Source organism: Patella vulgata, chromosome 4 (assembly GCF_932274485.2).
Source record: "Patella vulgata chromosome 4, xgPatVulg1.2, whole genome shotgun sequence".
Classification (NCBI taxonomy): domain Eukaryota; kingdom Metazoa; phylum Mollusca; class Gastropoda; family Patellidae; genus Patella; species Patella vulgata.
In genome coordinates this window covers 23693277-23712118 of record NC_065882.2, presented here as the reverse complement: position 1 = coordinate 23712118, position 18842 = coordinate 23693277, and the positions used below count along the sequence as shown (strand labels likewise).

Here is an 18842-nt window from a genome sequence, read left to right as displayed (position 1 = left end):
AATTTGTGCATAAGCTAGAAACATGAAAATGTACTCTAGAAAATAATGTACTCTAGAAAATAGTTTTTCAAAAAATTTCTTACACCTACTCCTATTCATAATTGTCAGAATATATACTGATTAAGGGTTTCATAATTCCACAACCTAACCAAGATCTTTTGGAAACAAACAGCAATCTAGTATCTCTTTTCCAATGACAATAGCTATTCTTAATTTTAAAAACCCGAACCAATCGTGAATAAAAAGAGTCAACCCAAAATTCACTGTAAAAGCTTTCAGTGACATTCAATTTACTTCATTTGTCTAGTCGGGCGTGACTAGATTTTAATGCAAATTTGTTACCTAAATTTAAATCCATTAAGCTGTTCGTGAGGTGTATGTAGCAATATTAGTTATATACCAAGATGTAATGAAAATGCACCACTTTTATAAATGGATAATTGTAAATATCATTTGAGAGATCAATCTAAAATGCAGCGGTTGAAACCTCAACAAGAAGGTGCCATTGCATTAATTCTATAGGGCATAAGTACCAAAGCCATTGCCCAACTGGCCATTGTTTCAAACAACGACTAGTCAAAACCGTGTCTTTATCGGGCAACACATGCCGCATCGCACACTCCCAGCTGCTGCTACTGCGAGGGTTCCACATGGTTCAACGGTGCCAACATTGTTCATCATGGACTATGCCGGACTGCATGTCAGACAGTCATACATAGGACCAATTCTGACTCAATGCTATTACCGACTTCCATTTTTACTATTTGTGCCTACGTTTCAGTGTACGGTAATGTTGTTATTGCCTCTGTGGGTTGTTGTTGATTTTATCATGTTAGTAAATGTCCAGCCTACAATCACCATAATAATCAATTCAAGTCAAATCAGTAGTGTGTTTATTGCTTCTCAGTTTACATCTTTTCAAAATAAACCATCTTTGCTATTAAAGACATGTTTTCAATAGGGTTTAGTTTGACACACCCATGTATGAATCAAAAATGTTTCATATGCTATTTTTGTTACAATATTTTGCATCTTTCTACATAAACAAGGAACACTTTTTCAGAAGCAAGGTTTCTATTGAAAGCATTCATATACAAAATTTTAAATATCCATTTATATTAATATATAATCTCTTGAAGTTAACTAGGTTATCTTGAAACCTTATGGTAAACTTAAAACATATGTCTTATGAGTCGTACTTTTAAAATTACAAACTAAAAGGGATTAGGAAGCTTACAATAAAATAAAGAAATCTAATCCTGTCAGTTAGTAAATTTGACTTTTAACTCTGTATTCTCTACAGCCAACACCTCAATTCCAAAATAATTATTTTAGGCTAAAATACACTCCCAAGTCTCACCATTTGAATCAAAGTTAGCATGTTCCGTGCCTCAACCAATCAAATTGTTTATCCCTCTCTGCTTAATTACCCTTAGCAGAAATTGCTCAGCACTGAACTTATAAACACCTACACCAAGTTTGAACATTCTACCTCAGTTAGAAGAAGGGATACTGTTCTTGAAATTGAAGTCTCTACTATTACTAAGCCTAAGCAGAAAATGCTCATCATTGAAGTTAATCAAGGCAATGAAACTATACACCAAGGTTCATGACTCTCACTGAATTAGAATCAAAGTCATTGTGTTCAAGTCTTGACCTATCAAATTGATTATCACTCTGCTTAGCCTAAACAGAAATGCTCATCATCTAACTCAATACATGCACCTAATAAACACTAACACCAAGTTTTGTATTCTACCTTAATTGGAGTTATTGTGTCCACAATAGTGTGATAGACAGACGCACGGACTGACCCAATTGAATAGTCCCCCGCTTTCTTCAAAAGGCGGGGGACAAAACAATTTATAAAAACTCTTTGCATGTCGAAGAGGTAATAATAATTTTTATTAAGCTCAATTATACAAACCTCAGTTTCTTCACAGTTCATATCTAACTCATTATCAGAAAAAACCTCATTGGTCAGTTCATCTCCATGTCCAGAATCGCTTTGAACCATATCGGATCTAATGCTAGTAGTACCACTATTACCACTACTAAGTGACCAACGTTTATCAGAGAAAATTGTTTCCACAATTTGACCATTATTTTGTTCCTTATTTTGTTCAATTATTTCTAACCATGCAGGAATATGAGTCTGTTGAAAACTCTCTTCACATTTCACCATAACCCAACGAGATTGTTCCGATTTCGGATTCTTGCCGTTTCCGTCAACAGACGACAGCCTATTTTTAATTTCTTCTTCTTCATCATCAAGTTTATCTTTTCCTCCAGTAAATCCATCCAATTCATGAACTATTCTATCCAAAACTATTCCCATTTTAACTTCTGGAGCATGCCCGTATATTAAAATACCACCATATACACAACTATATCAAACCTTTAGTTAGTTGATATGAAAATATTATTCATATAAAAAGTTCATAATTTGATCTATATTGATAAATAAATTAAGAAATAGCTTTCCTCTCTACTTATTCAATATACTAACACGTCACTACATGTATCACTCAAACTCATAGCATTAAAAATAAGATGTACTCAATTCCTCTTCCTGTTAAAAATATTAAGTTTTCAGACAATAAAATCTCAAAGGAAAATATTTAACATGTTTTAAGAACAAATCTGAGTTTTTCCTTTAACAATATATCGAGTTATGACAAGAACTAACTGTGACATCTTCTCATTATTAAAATCCGTTATTTACAGTCCATATGCACGCCAATAATTTCAAGAGGTATTAAAAGCTGTTTGTGTGTAGACACAATATGTACATTTTGAAAAACATACACTTTTAAATAAAACCTCTCTAGTAGAACATATATACTTTAAATACAAAATATTGATATTCTTATTCAAATCAATAAATTGAAAATACATTCATGTATGCTACAGTATTTCTGAGCTTCAAACATGTGAAAGTAGCTGGAAATGGAAAAATGAAAACAGGCGTTAAGATAGACCATCTGTTTCAACACCTACAGTATATGATTTATCTGAGTCATTCGTGTTAAAAAATGGAGTAACTTTATATTCGATTTCAACAACAAAATACACAGAGGAAAAACTAAATTATAGGTGGTGTGATATTGAGAAAATAATTTCAAGTCGGATTGGTGAATTGTCTGGTCCATACATCACTTTCTTACAAAAACATATATCCTAACAATAAATTCAGTTTCTTTTTTTAAAAAAAAGAGAGAATTATTTAGTCTGATTTTAAAATTCTCATTTTTTCAATCTGTATTCTTGTTAACCCTAAAGGTTCATTAAGTAAGATTTAGATAAAGTGCTGGTCGTTCTTGCGACAATAGTTCAAAAATAGATAATCAAAAATGAATATATTGAAAATTTCATTTAAATTACATTATTCTGAGCGAAGTTATCAGTGTTTAAAGATTTGACAAGGTTTAGCATAGATTGTTTATTATTGTAGCAACGGTACTTGACAATCGCAACTAAATTTTAAATTGAATTATTAAATGGCGATCATATTTCAATCTATTTAAATCTCGGCCCATCTGGTAGTCTAGAGAGTTGATTTTAGGCTTGTAATGTGAATAAATGTCTAAATAATAATTTATATAACATCTGAAGCCAAAATAAAGACCTACAAAGTACAATAAGCAGATTTAGCTCTTACATAATTCATCTTTAAATGAAAGTTATGGTTAGTACTGTTTGATAAAGATTCAATCCGTTAATTTTGTTCGTTTTCTGGATATCTATACATTTTGTTTTGGTGGTGGTGGTGGTGGGGGGGGGGCATGGGTTACCTCCATACTGCTGATTGTGCCTACTTAAATGATGTAATAACATATCCTACAGTTTGGTATCTGAACTGTGTTTTATTTGAATACCCTTCTTCCCAGATCACGAAAGAACTTAAAATGCCAGCATTTATATAGATGTCATTATTTTTGACCTTTAACTTGATTGTTTTTCTGCCTGTGGAAATGTCAACAATATTTAGCTGTATTTATATACTAAGTATATAGGCAATATTGCTCACACATAAAATCCGCTTTCTATAAAATGCCAAATAGGAGAGACACCAATTTTCCCGAAAAGTAATTAATATTAATATGCTCACACATTCCAATCGCAATACACAGAAATTGAATTATATCTACAGAATAATTTTACCATTTGTTAAAAAAGAGAAATAGACCAATTAATAATATATGACAATGTTGTAATTAGTTAATTAGCTGATTGTTGTGTATGATATCCCTAGTTTCTAAATTAATCATGACACACAGAAAGCAAAATATTTTAATTATGAACCATCAAGAAAAAATTAGTTATGTGTTAAAGCAAAGCGGTGCTTTAAATTAGGAAACCAATATTTAAATTTTAGAGAAAGTCAGCTTAAAGTAATACATATGCACTATAAGAAAGACAAAAGTATAACTAAGTTATTCTTGTATATTGCATATTAATCAGACACATTATGTAAATAGTTATATTGAAATGGTATATTTTTTTTGTGTATTTCTCTTTTACTACATTAAATATTTGTTCATTATTGCAATGTCTATTTTCTGTCTTGTCCGCAGGTTTATCTTGTAGATTTTTGTTTTACGTGTAGTGCGGTCCTCCTGCACTTACTATTACATGGGTTGGCTTTTTTACCACTTTCAAATTTATATATATGTTGCTCTTAATGGTTGTTTTGATGCCATGAAACCTTATCTTATGTTCCATATCATTTATATATAAAATTATTTTGAAAACATCCTATTTGATGATACAATAATAAGTTGCATGGGCACAAAAATATTTAGAACTTTTAGAACTTGCATCCAACACAACAATTCTGTATCTTTTATCATTTGAAAGTTTCTTCTTGAATATATTCAAATTTCAAACTAATTGGACACTTTTGGATAAACCATAAACTCGAAAAATAAATAATAGATCACCATTAATACGACACAAATTTGATTTTATACCTTGATTCTAATCATAAACTGCAAATACAAATAATAAGGTTCACAATTAATAAAACACAAATCTTGTTTTGTATTAAGGTTCTAATAATAAACTGTAAATACAAATAATACAACACAAATCCTGTTTTATACTCTGATTCTAATCATAAACTCTAAATCCAAGTAATAAGGTTCACAATTCATAAAAAAACCTGATACTTTAAGTCTCAAATATATGATTCAACAAATGACATTCTGGAGAAACCAAATTACATTTTCATAGTTACATTATGTATGCATGTCACACGTCTACAAAATAAATCAATACAAGCCACCATTTGAAACTCAAATATAATTATATTTTCAATACAAGTGTAAAAAACAAAAACAAATTCCCAATAATAATAATAAAAAACAACAACATATGGCATGATGGAGAAATCAATGTTTTGTGATTTGAGATTCATTTATATTGTAATCAGGCTGTGTCGGGTTAAAACAATATTTCTTTTTTTCACTTGTGTAGGAGTTTATCAGACAACAACTGAATAGCTTGTTGAATCTTAAGTGTACAGTTATTAAGATTTCATTTAAAGTCATGATGTTGAAGAAAACATTTATTAGTCAACAAAATATGATCGCCATGGCACCCCTGTACAACAATAAAACAAATTTTATTTCTAGACTGTAAATTATCGACACTAAAATAAAAATTCTCCAATCATGTATCGTGTTCCCAAACTGTCAGAATATCGCAATTCATTCATCATGTAGTCTTACTCTTACATAAATCAACAATAAACCTAGAAACAGTCCATAATAAATATCATTGTCAATTAATCACAATCCAAGAGAGTAGTTGGAGACAATTATATACGTGTTCCCAAAGCTGGGGGGAGAATCAATTAACTGAGTTATGATCTACATCGATCTTGGAAATAACTGAAATTTTATCTTTCACAACATAAGTTCATTAAAACAGCAATTCCAGATTTCAGTTGGTATGTTTCGATACAAATCGGTTTCTTTTGATACATCTGATTTCTGTTGATACAAGAGGGTTTGAGTATAAAGAAATAATAGCCTATTTGTCTCCTTTGAAAAATTCCAGATCAAAATATTGAAGAATTTGGAAGCTGATCTTGCCTAACATGAGGGTTTTATAACTCAAATAAAAACTTTTGGTGTACCGCTTACTTGGCATAACTACAACAATTAGAGACATGGTTATCAGGAAACTTAGACTTCATATTTCTAAGTCTTTAATATGGATTTATTCAATTCTATTCACTAAACTAATATCTTGGGTGGTTCCTTTAATGAACATGTCAGAATTTTTCAAGTCTTTCAGTGGTAACACAGGTTTAAAAAGAAATGAGCAAGCTCTGCACAGTTAATCATCCTTTGAAAGACTGAGCTGATGTTAGTTTGTTAACTAGTTATAGTTTCTCCCAAAACAAATCAATGCAATGGGGTGGCCTGGATGTTTTTGGTAAACAAATCACACTTAAACTGTACTATTCTTCTCAAGTGATAAAACCACAGCAGACCTCAACATTGGCACTCACAGAATTTTCATGGATTTCAAAAGAAATTCATGCAGAATGACAAAAACTGCTTCTTCTGTCTTGCTGAAAGAAAACGATTTCTTCAGATCTTTTCTATACTGTATCTTACCTCACTAAGTTGAGCACAGACTTTATTAAAGGCATCTATCCAGCGTGATCGGGCTGGTGATGGAAGATCAGGTACGGTGGTGGTTTGGTTTTCGCATAAATCCACAGAGCCATCCCAATAATCTTGCGTACTCTGTCGACTAACATTTGAAGATGAAACACGGCTATTTACAGGACTGAAATAACAATTATATTAAAATATTGAGTCAAATTCAAAATGGAGGCCCAAGCAGACGTAAGGGAAAAAAGGTTTTTGCGGACGCAATATAACAGGTTTATTGAAGTAATTTGGCTCTAGGGCTATATTAAGAGTTGAGTTAAGAAATATCTCCAATCAGTTTGTGACAAATTATTCCCTTTAACTATGTGTAATAAGAGACTAGACCCTCATTAGTACCATGTCTTCAGGTGCTGTGTGGGTTAACCCATCAATTCATCCCAAACAGACAACCTATAGGCACATGTAATGATACTTTATCATTAAGAAACTTGGTAAAAACTCTTTAACTGAAGTTAACATAAGTTTATGTGTGAGTATATATCTATGCTGGGAAGTCTGAAAACTATCAATGATTAAATGAACTGCTAAATCAGAAAAAGTAAAAAAAAAAAGAAATTCTTTTAGCTATGAAAAAATAATCCATTTTAAATTCTTTATCTAAAGATCTAGCCAAAATAACACACACTAAAATTACTAATTTACACATAATGTTTTCTCATATTTATTTTTTTTATTAAAGAAAAAAACATGTATTCTCCCACACAGCAACAATCTTTTCTTTTTTAAATTTTCAATTCATAAAATTTATGGCATATTGATTTATAAGAATTAATAAACATTACTCAGAATAACGATTCAGTTTCAATTCATAAAAAATAGTTTTGATCAGTAAGATACATAGAGCTAAATAGGAATGGTTAGGTAAGTAATTAGACCTTTCTTCACAGTGATTCAAAATATTTCAAATGTTTATAAAATATTACATAATTTCAAATGTACCTACATATATTTCTTAACAATTAAATGATCTGATTCTTCCTTTTCTCCAAAACATAATTCCCTTTGTATACATTTACATGTTTCAATTATACAATTGAATAGACAACACATGATGAAACTATACTAAAGCTGACTAATCCAGCCTTATTATACTTCACACGTACCTCAGTACGATTAATATAACTAACTATTTAACGCACATATATATCTTGCAAATATTACAAATGTCAACTTTGTCATTATTATCTACTTTGTAAATGTCTGGTGTCCAACTAAATCTCTATAATTTTCATTAATACTATCAATTCATGAACACTGGAAAATATATACAACAGATGTCTGTTTTGACCCTCAAAATAATTTTTTTTTACAAAATTCAGAAATATCAAAATTAAAGGAGGACAACCAAAAACAGTGATTCTTTACTGTACAGAAATTTAGACCACCAGAAACAGAAAATATACAAGTCGTTTATGCATTATCTATGTTGGTTGTTTATTTTGTTAGATAAACAACCAACATACATGTAGCTCGTTGAACATATTCTTTATATCGGTATTTCTTTTAATTTCGAGTGATATTAGTCATTTTTATATCTTCGTTGACAGCATAAAGAAAGGTTTTGATTTGCTGTATAGTTATATTCCGGGAGACTAAATTACGGTAGATTTTGTGTAAAATTTGAGACAGATCTGACAATATCTCCCTGAGATATGGATGTTTTCACTAATCAAGCAGGTCTATGGCTATTTTAAATATGATATTTAGTATTAATTACATTTATTTTTTTGCTGTAAATGGTATCACTATTTAATTTAAGTAATTTCTACATCTTAATTTTGTCTATTTATATTAAACAAAAACCAGCAGATGCCAAGCAAGATATGCCCACATTTTGCAAGAGATGGACAGAGAACAAGCTAAAGAAAAATGCAATTTTTTTGTACAATCAGGGGCCCATAATGCAGAAAGTTTAGGTCCAATATGCACAATATATTAAAACATATATTTTAAGTTTTATCAAGATCGAATAAAAACTGTGATTTCTAGAGAGTCCACAACCTTGATATTACATACTTTTACACTATTTGCGTACAATTAGTACCAGCCATTTTGTCAAGGAGTTTCGGTTAGTGTGTAACAGTAATATATTTAAACAGTTTTTTAAATCAGATAAAGGCAGGTTGCCAGGCAACGAAACATATGCCCACAGCAGCTAAGTCGTCCAGGCAGTCAACAAGGGTTGTCGCATATTTTTTCTTTTGTCAGTAATGAGAACATTTACAACACATTTATAACACACGAATAATAACCTATTAAGTTATTATAAGAAATCATTAGAATTTGTTTCAATTGTTTGTCTCATGACCTTAAACAATTTATATTAACTTAAGTGATCAAGGGCCATAGCTCTGACAGTAATATTAACTCTGTTCGCAATATTAACGGTGATTTTGATAGTAAAATGACCGAGTCTAATCACGTGAACAATATTTGTAAATCCTGCTATTTTCATATCTGTAATATTGGCAAAATTCGCAAATTCCTTTCCTCTGATTCAACTAAAACTCTTGCTCACGCTTTTATTACTTCAAGACTTGATACTTTTAACTCTCTTTTATTCGGCTTACCCAATAAATTAATATACAAATTACAAAAAGATCAAAACACCGATGCACAACTTCACTGGTTACCCATTCCACATCATATTCAATTTAAGATTCTTTTAACTGCTTATAAATGTTTTCATGGCTTAGCCCCATCTTATTTATGTCATCTAATTGAAAAACAAACAAATGCTCGCAGTCTCCATAATTCAAATGACATTTATTATCTCAAACCAAGATCTGCTAGAATGGTTACATACAGTGAAAGATCCTTTTCATTTTTAGCCCCAAACCTGTGGAATGATTTAAAACCCTCTGGTTCTGATACTAATATTCGTTCAAGCCCCTCAGTACAATCTTTTAAATGTGATCTTAAAACTTACTTATTCAAAAAAGCTTTTACATAGATATACAGTACATTACTTTATTATATTGCATCTTTTTGTAGTCTTTTAGTTGTTTTATTTTTTGTTTTATTGGTATATGAGGTATACAATTGTAATCATTGTTTTGTAAAGTGCTTCTGGACACCGTTGGTGAAACGAGCGCTATATAAATGTTTAATAATAATCAGAAATTGCTGAAAATCAATAGGCTTCTTCCTCTCATGACCTTAAACACTGTGTATAAATTTAAAGTCAATCGAATATTAACTTTAGTCTCTAGAGCGTCAACAAGCAATTGTGGACGCCAGACGGACGGACGGACAGACGGACGAGGACAATATACAACCACATTTAAATGTGGGTGTATAAAAACATGATTTTTCATACTATCTGGGGCCATAATCCAGGAAGTTACGGTCCGATATGTGCGAATATGGAAAGGTACCAAGATCTTTGGGTTATAACCATACATTTCAAGTTCCATCAAAATCGAATTTAAAATTATGACTTCTAGAGGGTCCTCAACATTGGTATTACATAATTTTGGACTATTTGTGTACAAGGAGGGGACATTTTATCTGGCAGTGTCAGTCTGATTGTCACGAAATTCAAACTCAACCATCATTTGGTTGTAACACTGATATATTTAAATGTTTTCTAGGGGGTCGACAAGCTAAAAACTGGATTTTTTGTACAATCAGTGGCCATAATCCAGGAAGTTACAATCTGATATGCGTAAATATGGAAAGGAACGGAGACCATTGGGATATATAGGGCCTACATATATTTTAAGTTTCATCAAAATTAGACAAAAATTGTGACCTCTGGTGGGTTCACTACCTTGGTGTTAGATACTTTACACTATTTGCTTTCAAGGCACAGCCATTTTGTCGGGCAATTTTGGTCCAATTTTTACGAAATTTAAACTTAATCATTATCTGGGTATAACGGTGCTATGTTTTAAAATTGTGACCTGTAGAGGGTCCTCAAGCTAAATTTGCCATTTTTTTTGTACAAGCAAGGGCCATAATACAGGTCCAATATGTGCGAATATCGAAAGGCACAGAGATCTTTGGGACATAAACACATATTTTACGTTTCATCAAAATCAGATCAAAATTGTGACCTCTAGTGAGTCTAGATGGTCCACAACCTTAATATACATACTTTAACACTAATTGCGTACATAGAGCGTCTATTTTGTCCAGTAGTTTCGGTACGATTTTCACAAAATTCAGACTCAATTATCATTATGGTGATATATTTGAATGTTTTTTAAATTGGATAAAAATTGAAACCTATAGAGGGACCACAAGCTAAAAACACGATTTTTCGTACAATCAGGAGGAAGTTGCTGTCCGATATGTGCGAATAACGAAAGAAACCGAGATCTTTGGTTATAAACATACATTTCAAGTTTCATCTATATCGGATAAAAATTGTGGCCTCGAGTATCCACAACCTAAAAATGTGATTTTTCGTACAATCAGGGGCCATAATCCATGAAGTTTCGATCTGATACATGCCAATTTCGCCCCCCGCCCTGTGAAAAAAATTTCGACCATAAAAAAAATAGATATACATTGTCCGTCAATATTACAGCACCCCCGAGAACACTACCCGCCCCCCTTGTTGCTCAGAGCTAGTTACGGCCCTGCCTGTTGAATGTCTACAAAGAAATTGTGGACGGACGGACGCATAGAAATATTTTAATCCGATAGAAATCAATCATATTCTGTGAAAGCCACAAATATTATTTCAGTTTGGTTTTGTACTAAAGGAACAGAAGTACTTGTTTGTCAATGGAGTATTAATAAAACTGTTAAAGATTGATAGAAGATAGAGATTTATGTTGTCAATAATATGATATATTGTCATGATAATAATACTGACCCTAGTAATAATGTGCTAACTATAACTTATGAAAACTGATAATCAATTTTCACAATTTTAACCATACTATTTAAATGGTAAAAAGTGGTTCCATATTTTAGTTTATTTCTTGGTTTACCATTTAAAAAAAATTAATTTGGACTTGCTCAGCTAGGCTTAACATGAGTAAATGAATTTTATTGTGCCTCATCTATATCAAAATAGTTCCTATGTCCCTGTTATCTCAATGGGTCTGAGCATCGAACAATATAATTATATATCTAATTTTGTCCATTAAAGATGCATTATGTAAGATTTAGATAAAGACATGACAGGTCTAGCTATAACAGTTAAAAACAGATAATGAAAAGGGAATATGTTGAAAATTTCAAATTATTTGATTCTGAGCAGAGTTATCATTTGCAGAACTGTGTAGTCTTGATTGTGATTGGTACCGTTGTTAAGATAATAAACAAAGTCTTGAATATCCATTTTTAAATTAAATCATTAATTGCCAATTGTATTTAAATCTGTTGAAAATTAAAACCATGGAAAGTTCTAGAAAGTTGATAATGGGCCTGGCATGTAAATAAATGTCTAATTAATGATTTATATAACATTTGAGGCTAAACGAAAGATCTGCATTAGGCAGATTTAGCTCTTGAATAATGCATCTTTAGCAGGCCAGCTCATTCTGTTGTCCACTTTCCCAATATTAGTCATTAGACTACTATCAGTAGAGATTTAGCCTCTGGTACATAAATAAATGGATTATATGACCAACTAGGTTCTAAAAGCCAACATAATTTCAACAGTATACCCTTTAGATAAAACAATGGCTATTTAAGGCTAGTTTCCATATTCATTAGATGTTTATGACTACATTTTAGGTAAAATAATTCAATTACTGGAAACCAAGTAATTAATGTCATCAAGAACATGTTAAATTGTGACCTTTCAATAGCTGCATTACTTTCAAACACATCAACTTCCAATACAGTAAACTAACCTATCGCACTTGAAAATACTAAATGTCATTTTCATTGATAATAATACAACAATGTCATCATTTGCTATCAAAGACATTTTCGTTAAATATTTACATGTGCCTTTCCCATACTGTTTGTACTATCTCATGCTGCTTTGCTTTGCAATTATTGTGCAAAAAAATCATGCAAAAGATAATTGTGCTATTTCACATTTAAATTTTATGTTGATGTCCTTATCAAACCCTTGGGTCTCATAAATTTTCTTTCTTTGTGCACAATATGTCTTTCATGTTAAAGGGAAGGCATTATTATTGTTCCATTATGAAGTTCCATCTGATTAAAGCAATTCTCTCTTTAACCCTTTTACATAGAAATTTTTGTGAATTTTTTGTCTAGAATTGACATTTTCTACCAGGTTTGGGTGAATATTCATGTTCAGGAATTAAATAGGCATGAAATAGGAAGATCACCTACAAAAATAATGATAGCCTGCAGCCTATCTATAGATTCCTTTGAACTTGTTTAGATAAAAATCAAGATGGTCAATCCCCTTGCAAATCTTTATCAGATAATTGTAAGATGTTGGGTGCTTTGTTGTTATAAAAATTAATATCATTAGAATGTTTCAAAAATATTATAGACCAAGAAATGGCAGAGATTTAAGTCAATGTAGATAGAATGACCAGTCTGTGCCCATCTGTGACTTGTAGAGTTAGTTCCCTTTGTATAAGTTATCTATGAATAATATAGGAGTTTATTTTTACCTGTAATCTTGTGTACTCTGTCTACTCATATTCATAGAAGAATTGTGACTCATCACTGGGCTAAAATAAAAGTTTAATTATCATTCTATTGATGCCAAAAAAGTAGGCCTACCAGGTACGGTATAAAACAATGCTAGATTTTTTTAACAACTGAAACATTGCCAGAAAAAAATTTCTAAGTAACTTATTGTCCATATAATTGTGTCATGTGTTAAATTAAGCATTCTGTCTTTTTTTCCCAGTTAACCAGCGGTTGCCAGGCAAGATATGTCCACATTTTGAAAGAGATGGAAAGAGAACAAGCAAAAAAAAAAAAAAAGTGATTTTTAGTACAATCAGGGGTCATAATCCAAGAAGTTATGGACTGAAATGCTTGAATATCGAAAGGGACTGAGATCTGTGGGATATAAAGATATATTTTAAGTTTCATCAAAATCAGACAAAAATCTCTAGGTCCACAACGTTCGTATTACATACTTGTACATTCGAACTCAACCTTCATTGATGTGTAATGGTGATATATTTAAACATTTTGTAAAAGATAATACAAATTATGATTTCTAGCAGGTCCACAAGCTAATTTTAAAGCGAGTTTTCGAATAATCAGGGGACATAATCCAGGCAGTTAAGTTCAGGTATGCACAATTATCGTAAGGAACCAAGATCTTTGTGATATAAACATATATTAATTGTGGTCTACAACCTTCTTGTTATACCATATTTGCATTTGAGGGGCGGCCATTTGGTCAAGCAGTTTTGGTTCGATTTACACGAAATTTAAACTTCACCCACATTATGGTGTAACGGTGATATATTCAAATGTTTTTTTTTAAATCAGATGAAAATTGTGGCCTCTAGAGGGACCACAAGCTAAAAACGTGATTTTTCTTAAAATCAAGGACCGTAATTCAGGAAATTACAATGCGATATGCGCGAATATACAAAGGTACCAAGACCTTTGGGTTGTAAACTTGTATTTCAAGTTTCATCAAAATTGGATGAAAATTGTGGCCTCTAGAGGCTCACAACCTTGGAATACCATATTTTTACACTATTTGCGTATGAGGAGCAACCATTTTGTCCGTCAGTTTTGGTCCGATTTTCACGAAAATCAAACTCAACCCTCATTATGGTGTATCGGTGATATATTTAAATTTTTTTTTAAATCAGATAAAAATTAAGACCTCTAGAGGGACCACAAGCTAAAAATGTGATTTTTCTTCAAATCAAGGGCCGTAATTCAGGAAGTTACAATGCGATATGCGCGAATATACAAAGGTACCAAGACCTTTGGGTTGTTAACTTGTATTTCAAGTTTCATCAAAATCGGATGAAAATTGTGGCCTCTAGATGCTCACAACCTTGGAATACCATATTTTTACACTATTTGCGTATGAGGAGCGACCATTTTGTCCGTCAGTTTTGGTCTTAAAATCAAGGACCGTAATTCAGGAAGTTACAATGCGATATGCGCGAATATACAAAGGTACCAAGACCTTTGGGTTGTAAACTTGTATTTCAAGTTTCATCAAAATCGGATGAAAATTGTGGCCTCTAGAGGCTCACAACCTTGGAATACCATATTTTTACACTATTTGCGTCTGAAGAGCGACCATTTTGTCCGTCAGTTTTGGTCCGATTTTCACGAAAATCAAACTCAACCCTCATTATGGTGTATCGGTGATATATTTAAAGGTTTTTTTTAAATCAGATAAAAATTAAGACCTCCAGAGGGACCACAAGCTAAAAATGTGATTTTTCTTACAATCAAGGGCTGTAATTCAGAAGTTACAATCCGATATGCATGAATAGCAAAAGGAACCAAGATCTTTGGGTTGTAAACTTGTATTTCAAGTTTCATCAAATTGGATCAAAAATGTGGCCTCCAGAGGGTCCACAACCTTGATATACCATATTTTTACACTATTTGCGTACGAGGGGCGACTATTTTGTCCTGGAGTTTTGGTTAGAACTCCATCATCATATAATAATTGTGACCTTTAGAGGGACCACAAGCTAAAAATATGATTTTTCGTACAATCAGGGGCCACAATTCAGGAAGTTACGACCCAATATGCACGAATATCGATAGGAACCAAGATCTTTGGGTTATTAACATGCATTTCAAATTTCATAAAAATCAGATGAAATTGTGACCTCTAGAGTGTCTACAAGCTAAAAACGTGATTTTTCGTACAATCAGGGGCCATAATCCATGAAGTTATGGTCCAATACATGCCAATATCTAAAGGAACTGAGATCTTTGCGAGACAGATCTATATTTCAAGTTTCGTTAAAATCGGATAAAAATAACAAACAAATTGTAGACGGATGGACAGGGGCAACGGCATAATACGTCCACATGAAAATGTGAGCGTATAAAAAGTGGTTTGTTCAATTCTCTGGTTCAATTTACTCATTTTCAAGTAATTATATATAAGCTACATTACGGTAACGATATGTAAGATTTAAATATAGTTTGAATTGTTTACAATTTTTAGCTGAAGGCATATAATTATGTGCCAGTATGCTATGGTTTGTTAATAACTAATATCAAAACCAAGTTAATGTACACAGCCCAACAGAATATGCACAATGACGTGACTCAGGGGTTGAAACCAAACGTACCTATCATTGATGAAAGACTGTGGGCGCGAGTTAGGCCGACTGTTGTAATATAGAGGTTCTGAATCTGTATCACTACGCCCTTGGTGATACGGACTTCCATCTTGATAATAATCTGTTTCCGGCTCATATCCCCGTTCAAAGGATCTATCAAAGGAATCATATCTTGGATAATCTCGACTATCTTCGCGCAGTCGATATGGATGATCAGGATGACTGCGATATTGGTGAGCAGACGTATTGTGCTGATGTTGTAGAGGATAGTTTACATCACTAGTATAATCACTATCTTCGGACATACCAGCTGAAAAAATAGAATTCATTCATTATTCAAAATAAAATTCAGCAACACAAAGTTTAAACAAATTATAACCAAGCTATCTCTTTCCGATTGTAATCATATACCCAAAATTTTATACAAAATTTTCTAGTTAAAGATACATTACATAAGAGCTAAATCTGCTTAATGTAAATCTTTCGTTTGGCCTCAAATGTAATATAGATAATTAATTAAGATATTTATTCACATGCCAAGCGGATTTAAACACGATTGGCAGTTAATAATTTAATTAAAGATAAGTTGCCAGGCAACGAAACATACACCCACAGCAGCTAAGTCGGCCGGGCAGTCAACAAGCGTTGTTGCTTATTTTTTCTTTTGTCAGTAATTTATATTAACTTTAGCCTCTCGAGTGTCCACAAGATTTTTCAAAGTGATCTAGGGCCACAGCTCTGGCAGTAATTATCAGAATTCCTTGAAAATGATTAGGATTCTTCTTCTCATGACCTTAAACACTGTGTATAAATCTACAGTCAATCAGATATTAACTTTAGCCTCTGGAGATTCTAAAGATTTTTCAAAGAAGTCAAGGGCAATAATAATTGGAAATAAATGAAAATCAATAGGTTTCTTCGTCTCATGACTTCAAGCAGTGTCTATATATTTAAAGTCAATCTGATATTTACATCAGCCGCTAGAGTCTCCACAAGATATTTCAAAGTGATCAAGGGTCATTTCAACTCTGGCAGTAATTATCGGAAATCGTTAAAAACGACTAGGATCATTCGTTTTACAGCCTTAAACACGATCGGATGGACGGACGGACGGACGGATGGGGCCAACGACAATATACAACCACATTTCAATGTGGGCGTATAAAAATGGATAATCAAGACTTTGTTTATTATGGTAGCAATGATAACAATGGCAATCAAGCCTACATTGCTTTTCAAATGGCCATAACTCACTCAGAATGAAGTAATTTGACTGAAATTTTCAACATATTCAATTTTTATTATCTATTTTTAAGTATTATTGCAAGAACTGCCAGCTCTTTATCTAAATCGTACATAATACATCTTTAAGGTTTACATGTACCTGCATTCATTTAAATTCATGTTGAAAACATAATTCCCTTAAAATGTATAATTTATTTAAGACTTTTTTGAATCTTGCTAATATAAAGCCAATATAATCAATGATAAGAAATCAGTGATATCAATTCAAATTTTCATAGTAACAATGAGTTGAAGTGCTCATTGATGTTAAAATTCTATCAATACATCAATAATGTGGAAATTCCCCTTAGCAAAGTGGATTTCTTAAACACATTTGCATTAGAAATACTGTACCTAAAAGTGATATTTCAAAAATAAAGCTCACAAAAATTGACATCTGTAGGCTGCATGCGAGCAGAAAAGAGTTATATATCCCGCTGATAAATTTCTGATATTTACTTGTCTTTAAAATCTACATTGTGTCATTGTAATTTCTGACAAAATGCTAGTTGTTTTGGACTCAAACTATGACCAAAATCAAACTTGAATGATGAGCAAGCTGAATAAATAAAAAGCTATAACAAGGTATTGCTTTGTCTCAATTCTGAATAGCAATTTCCGATGGAAAAGAAATATTTTAAGCAACAACTGGAAGGAATTAGGTCAGAAGGTTCCGTATAAACCAATCTAGGGAGGAATTGAAAAAAATAAAAAACATTAGCCGAACATTCATGAAAACATGTTCATCGTCTGCGGACAACAAAAACAAAAATATTTGTTCAGTGTTTTTGTTCGTCGACATAAATGTTCCATCATCTGGGTTGGGCTTAAGCTGTCATAAGTGGCTTAGGAACTTTTTTGAACAAATCTAAATAAGCAAATAATCTGCTTATTAACCATAGCAATTATGGGTGATTTTTTTCACTTGCCAAATAAAACAGTGAATATATCTTTTGATGTTGTTATATTTGTTATAAATCACTTAACCCTGGAGTCATCAAACTTTTTCATAGTCGGCCAGATATAACTGAAAGAATGCCGAGCGTGGGTCAGATAAATATTTTGTTCAATACACTACACTGAATACAGAATACACTGAATGTAAACAAGAAATAAGGATAGTCATTCTATTTATTTATCAATACATGAAATACACAACATAATAAAAACAATAAAATATTTTAATATAATACCAAAATGTTACCAAGTTAGAACATTTATACATGGTTTTTTTCAGCATGCAACAGCGAGCCGGACAAACTGACGTTGCGGGCTGTATTTTGGTCACCCCTGACTTAACCGAATAAATATCGATCAAGTTCATTTTTATCCAAGATATCAGGTCGTAACACAAAACACAGGTGACATGTACCAAGTATTGTGTGCAACTACTTAATTCAAATATATAAGATAGGTTGCCAAGCAATAAAACATATTTATTCTTTTGTAGGTAATTGGGAGCATCTACAAGACCATTTCATTCAGATCAGATTATAATTTTTGTCATTGAGGGTTCACAAGGTTCTATAAACTAAAACAAGGGCATTAACTCTGAAAGTAATTTACAGAAAATTTGGAACAGGCTTTTCCATTTTACTAATTTCAATAATGAATATAACTTTTATACAGATCGGATGATAACTTTTGTCATTTGAATGTTTATAAGGTTCACAAAGTAACTCTAAAAATAATT

General features: G+C 32.0%; 1 protein-coding gene across 10 annotated transcripts in view; it reads right to left on the bottom strand.

The window, feature by feature from the left end:
• The window catches only part of LOC126819765 (protein unc-13 homolog B), a 124796-nt gene that overhangs the window by 39506 nt on the left and 66448 nt on the right, over nt 1-18842 (bottom strand). For 8 of the 10 annotated variants that reach the window (XM_056100330.1, XM_056100331.1, XM_056100332.1 and 5 more), the window contains exons 8-10: nt 15875-16175; nt 13247-13306; nt 6630-6804 (exon numbers count right to left, since the gene is read on the bottom strand). In XM_056100330.1, coding sequence (XP_055956305.1) covers nt 6630-6804; nt 13247-13306; nt 15875-16175 — 536 coding nt within the window. Of the gene's footprint in view, nt 1-1927; nt 2056-6629; nt 6805-7632; nt 7761-13246; nt 13307-15874; nt 16176-18842 lie in introns of those variants that run through there. The other 2 variants (XM_056100336.1, XM_056100337.1) reach the window with 2 other exon arrangements.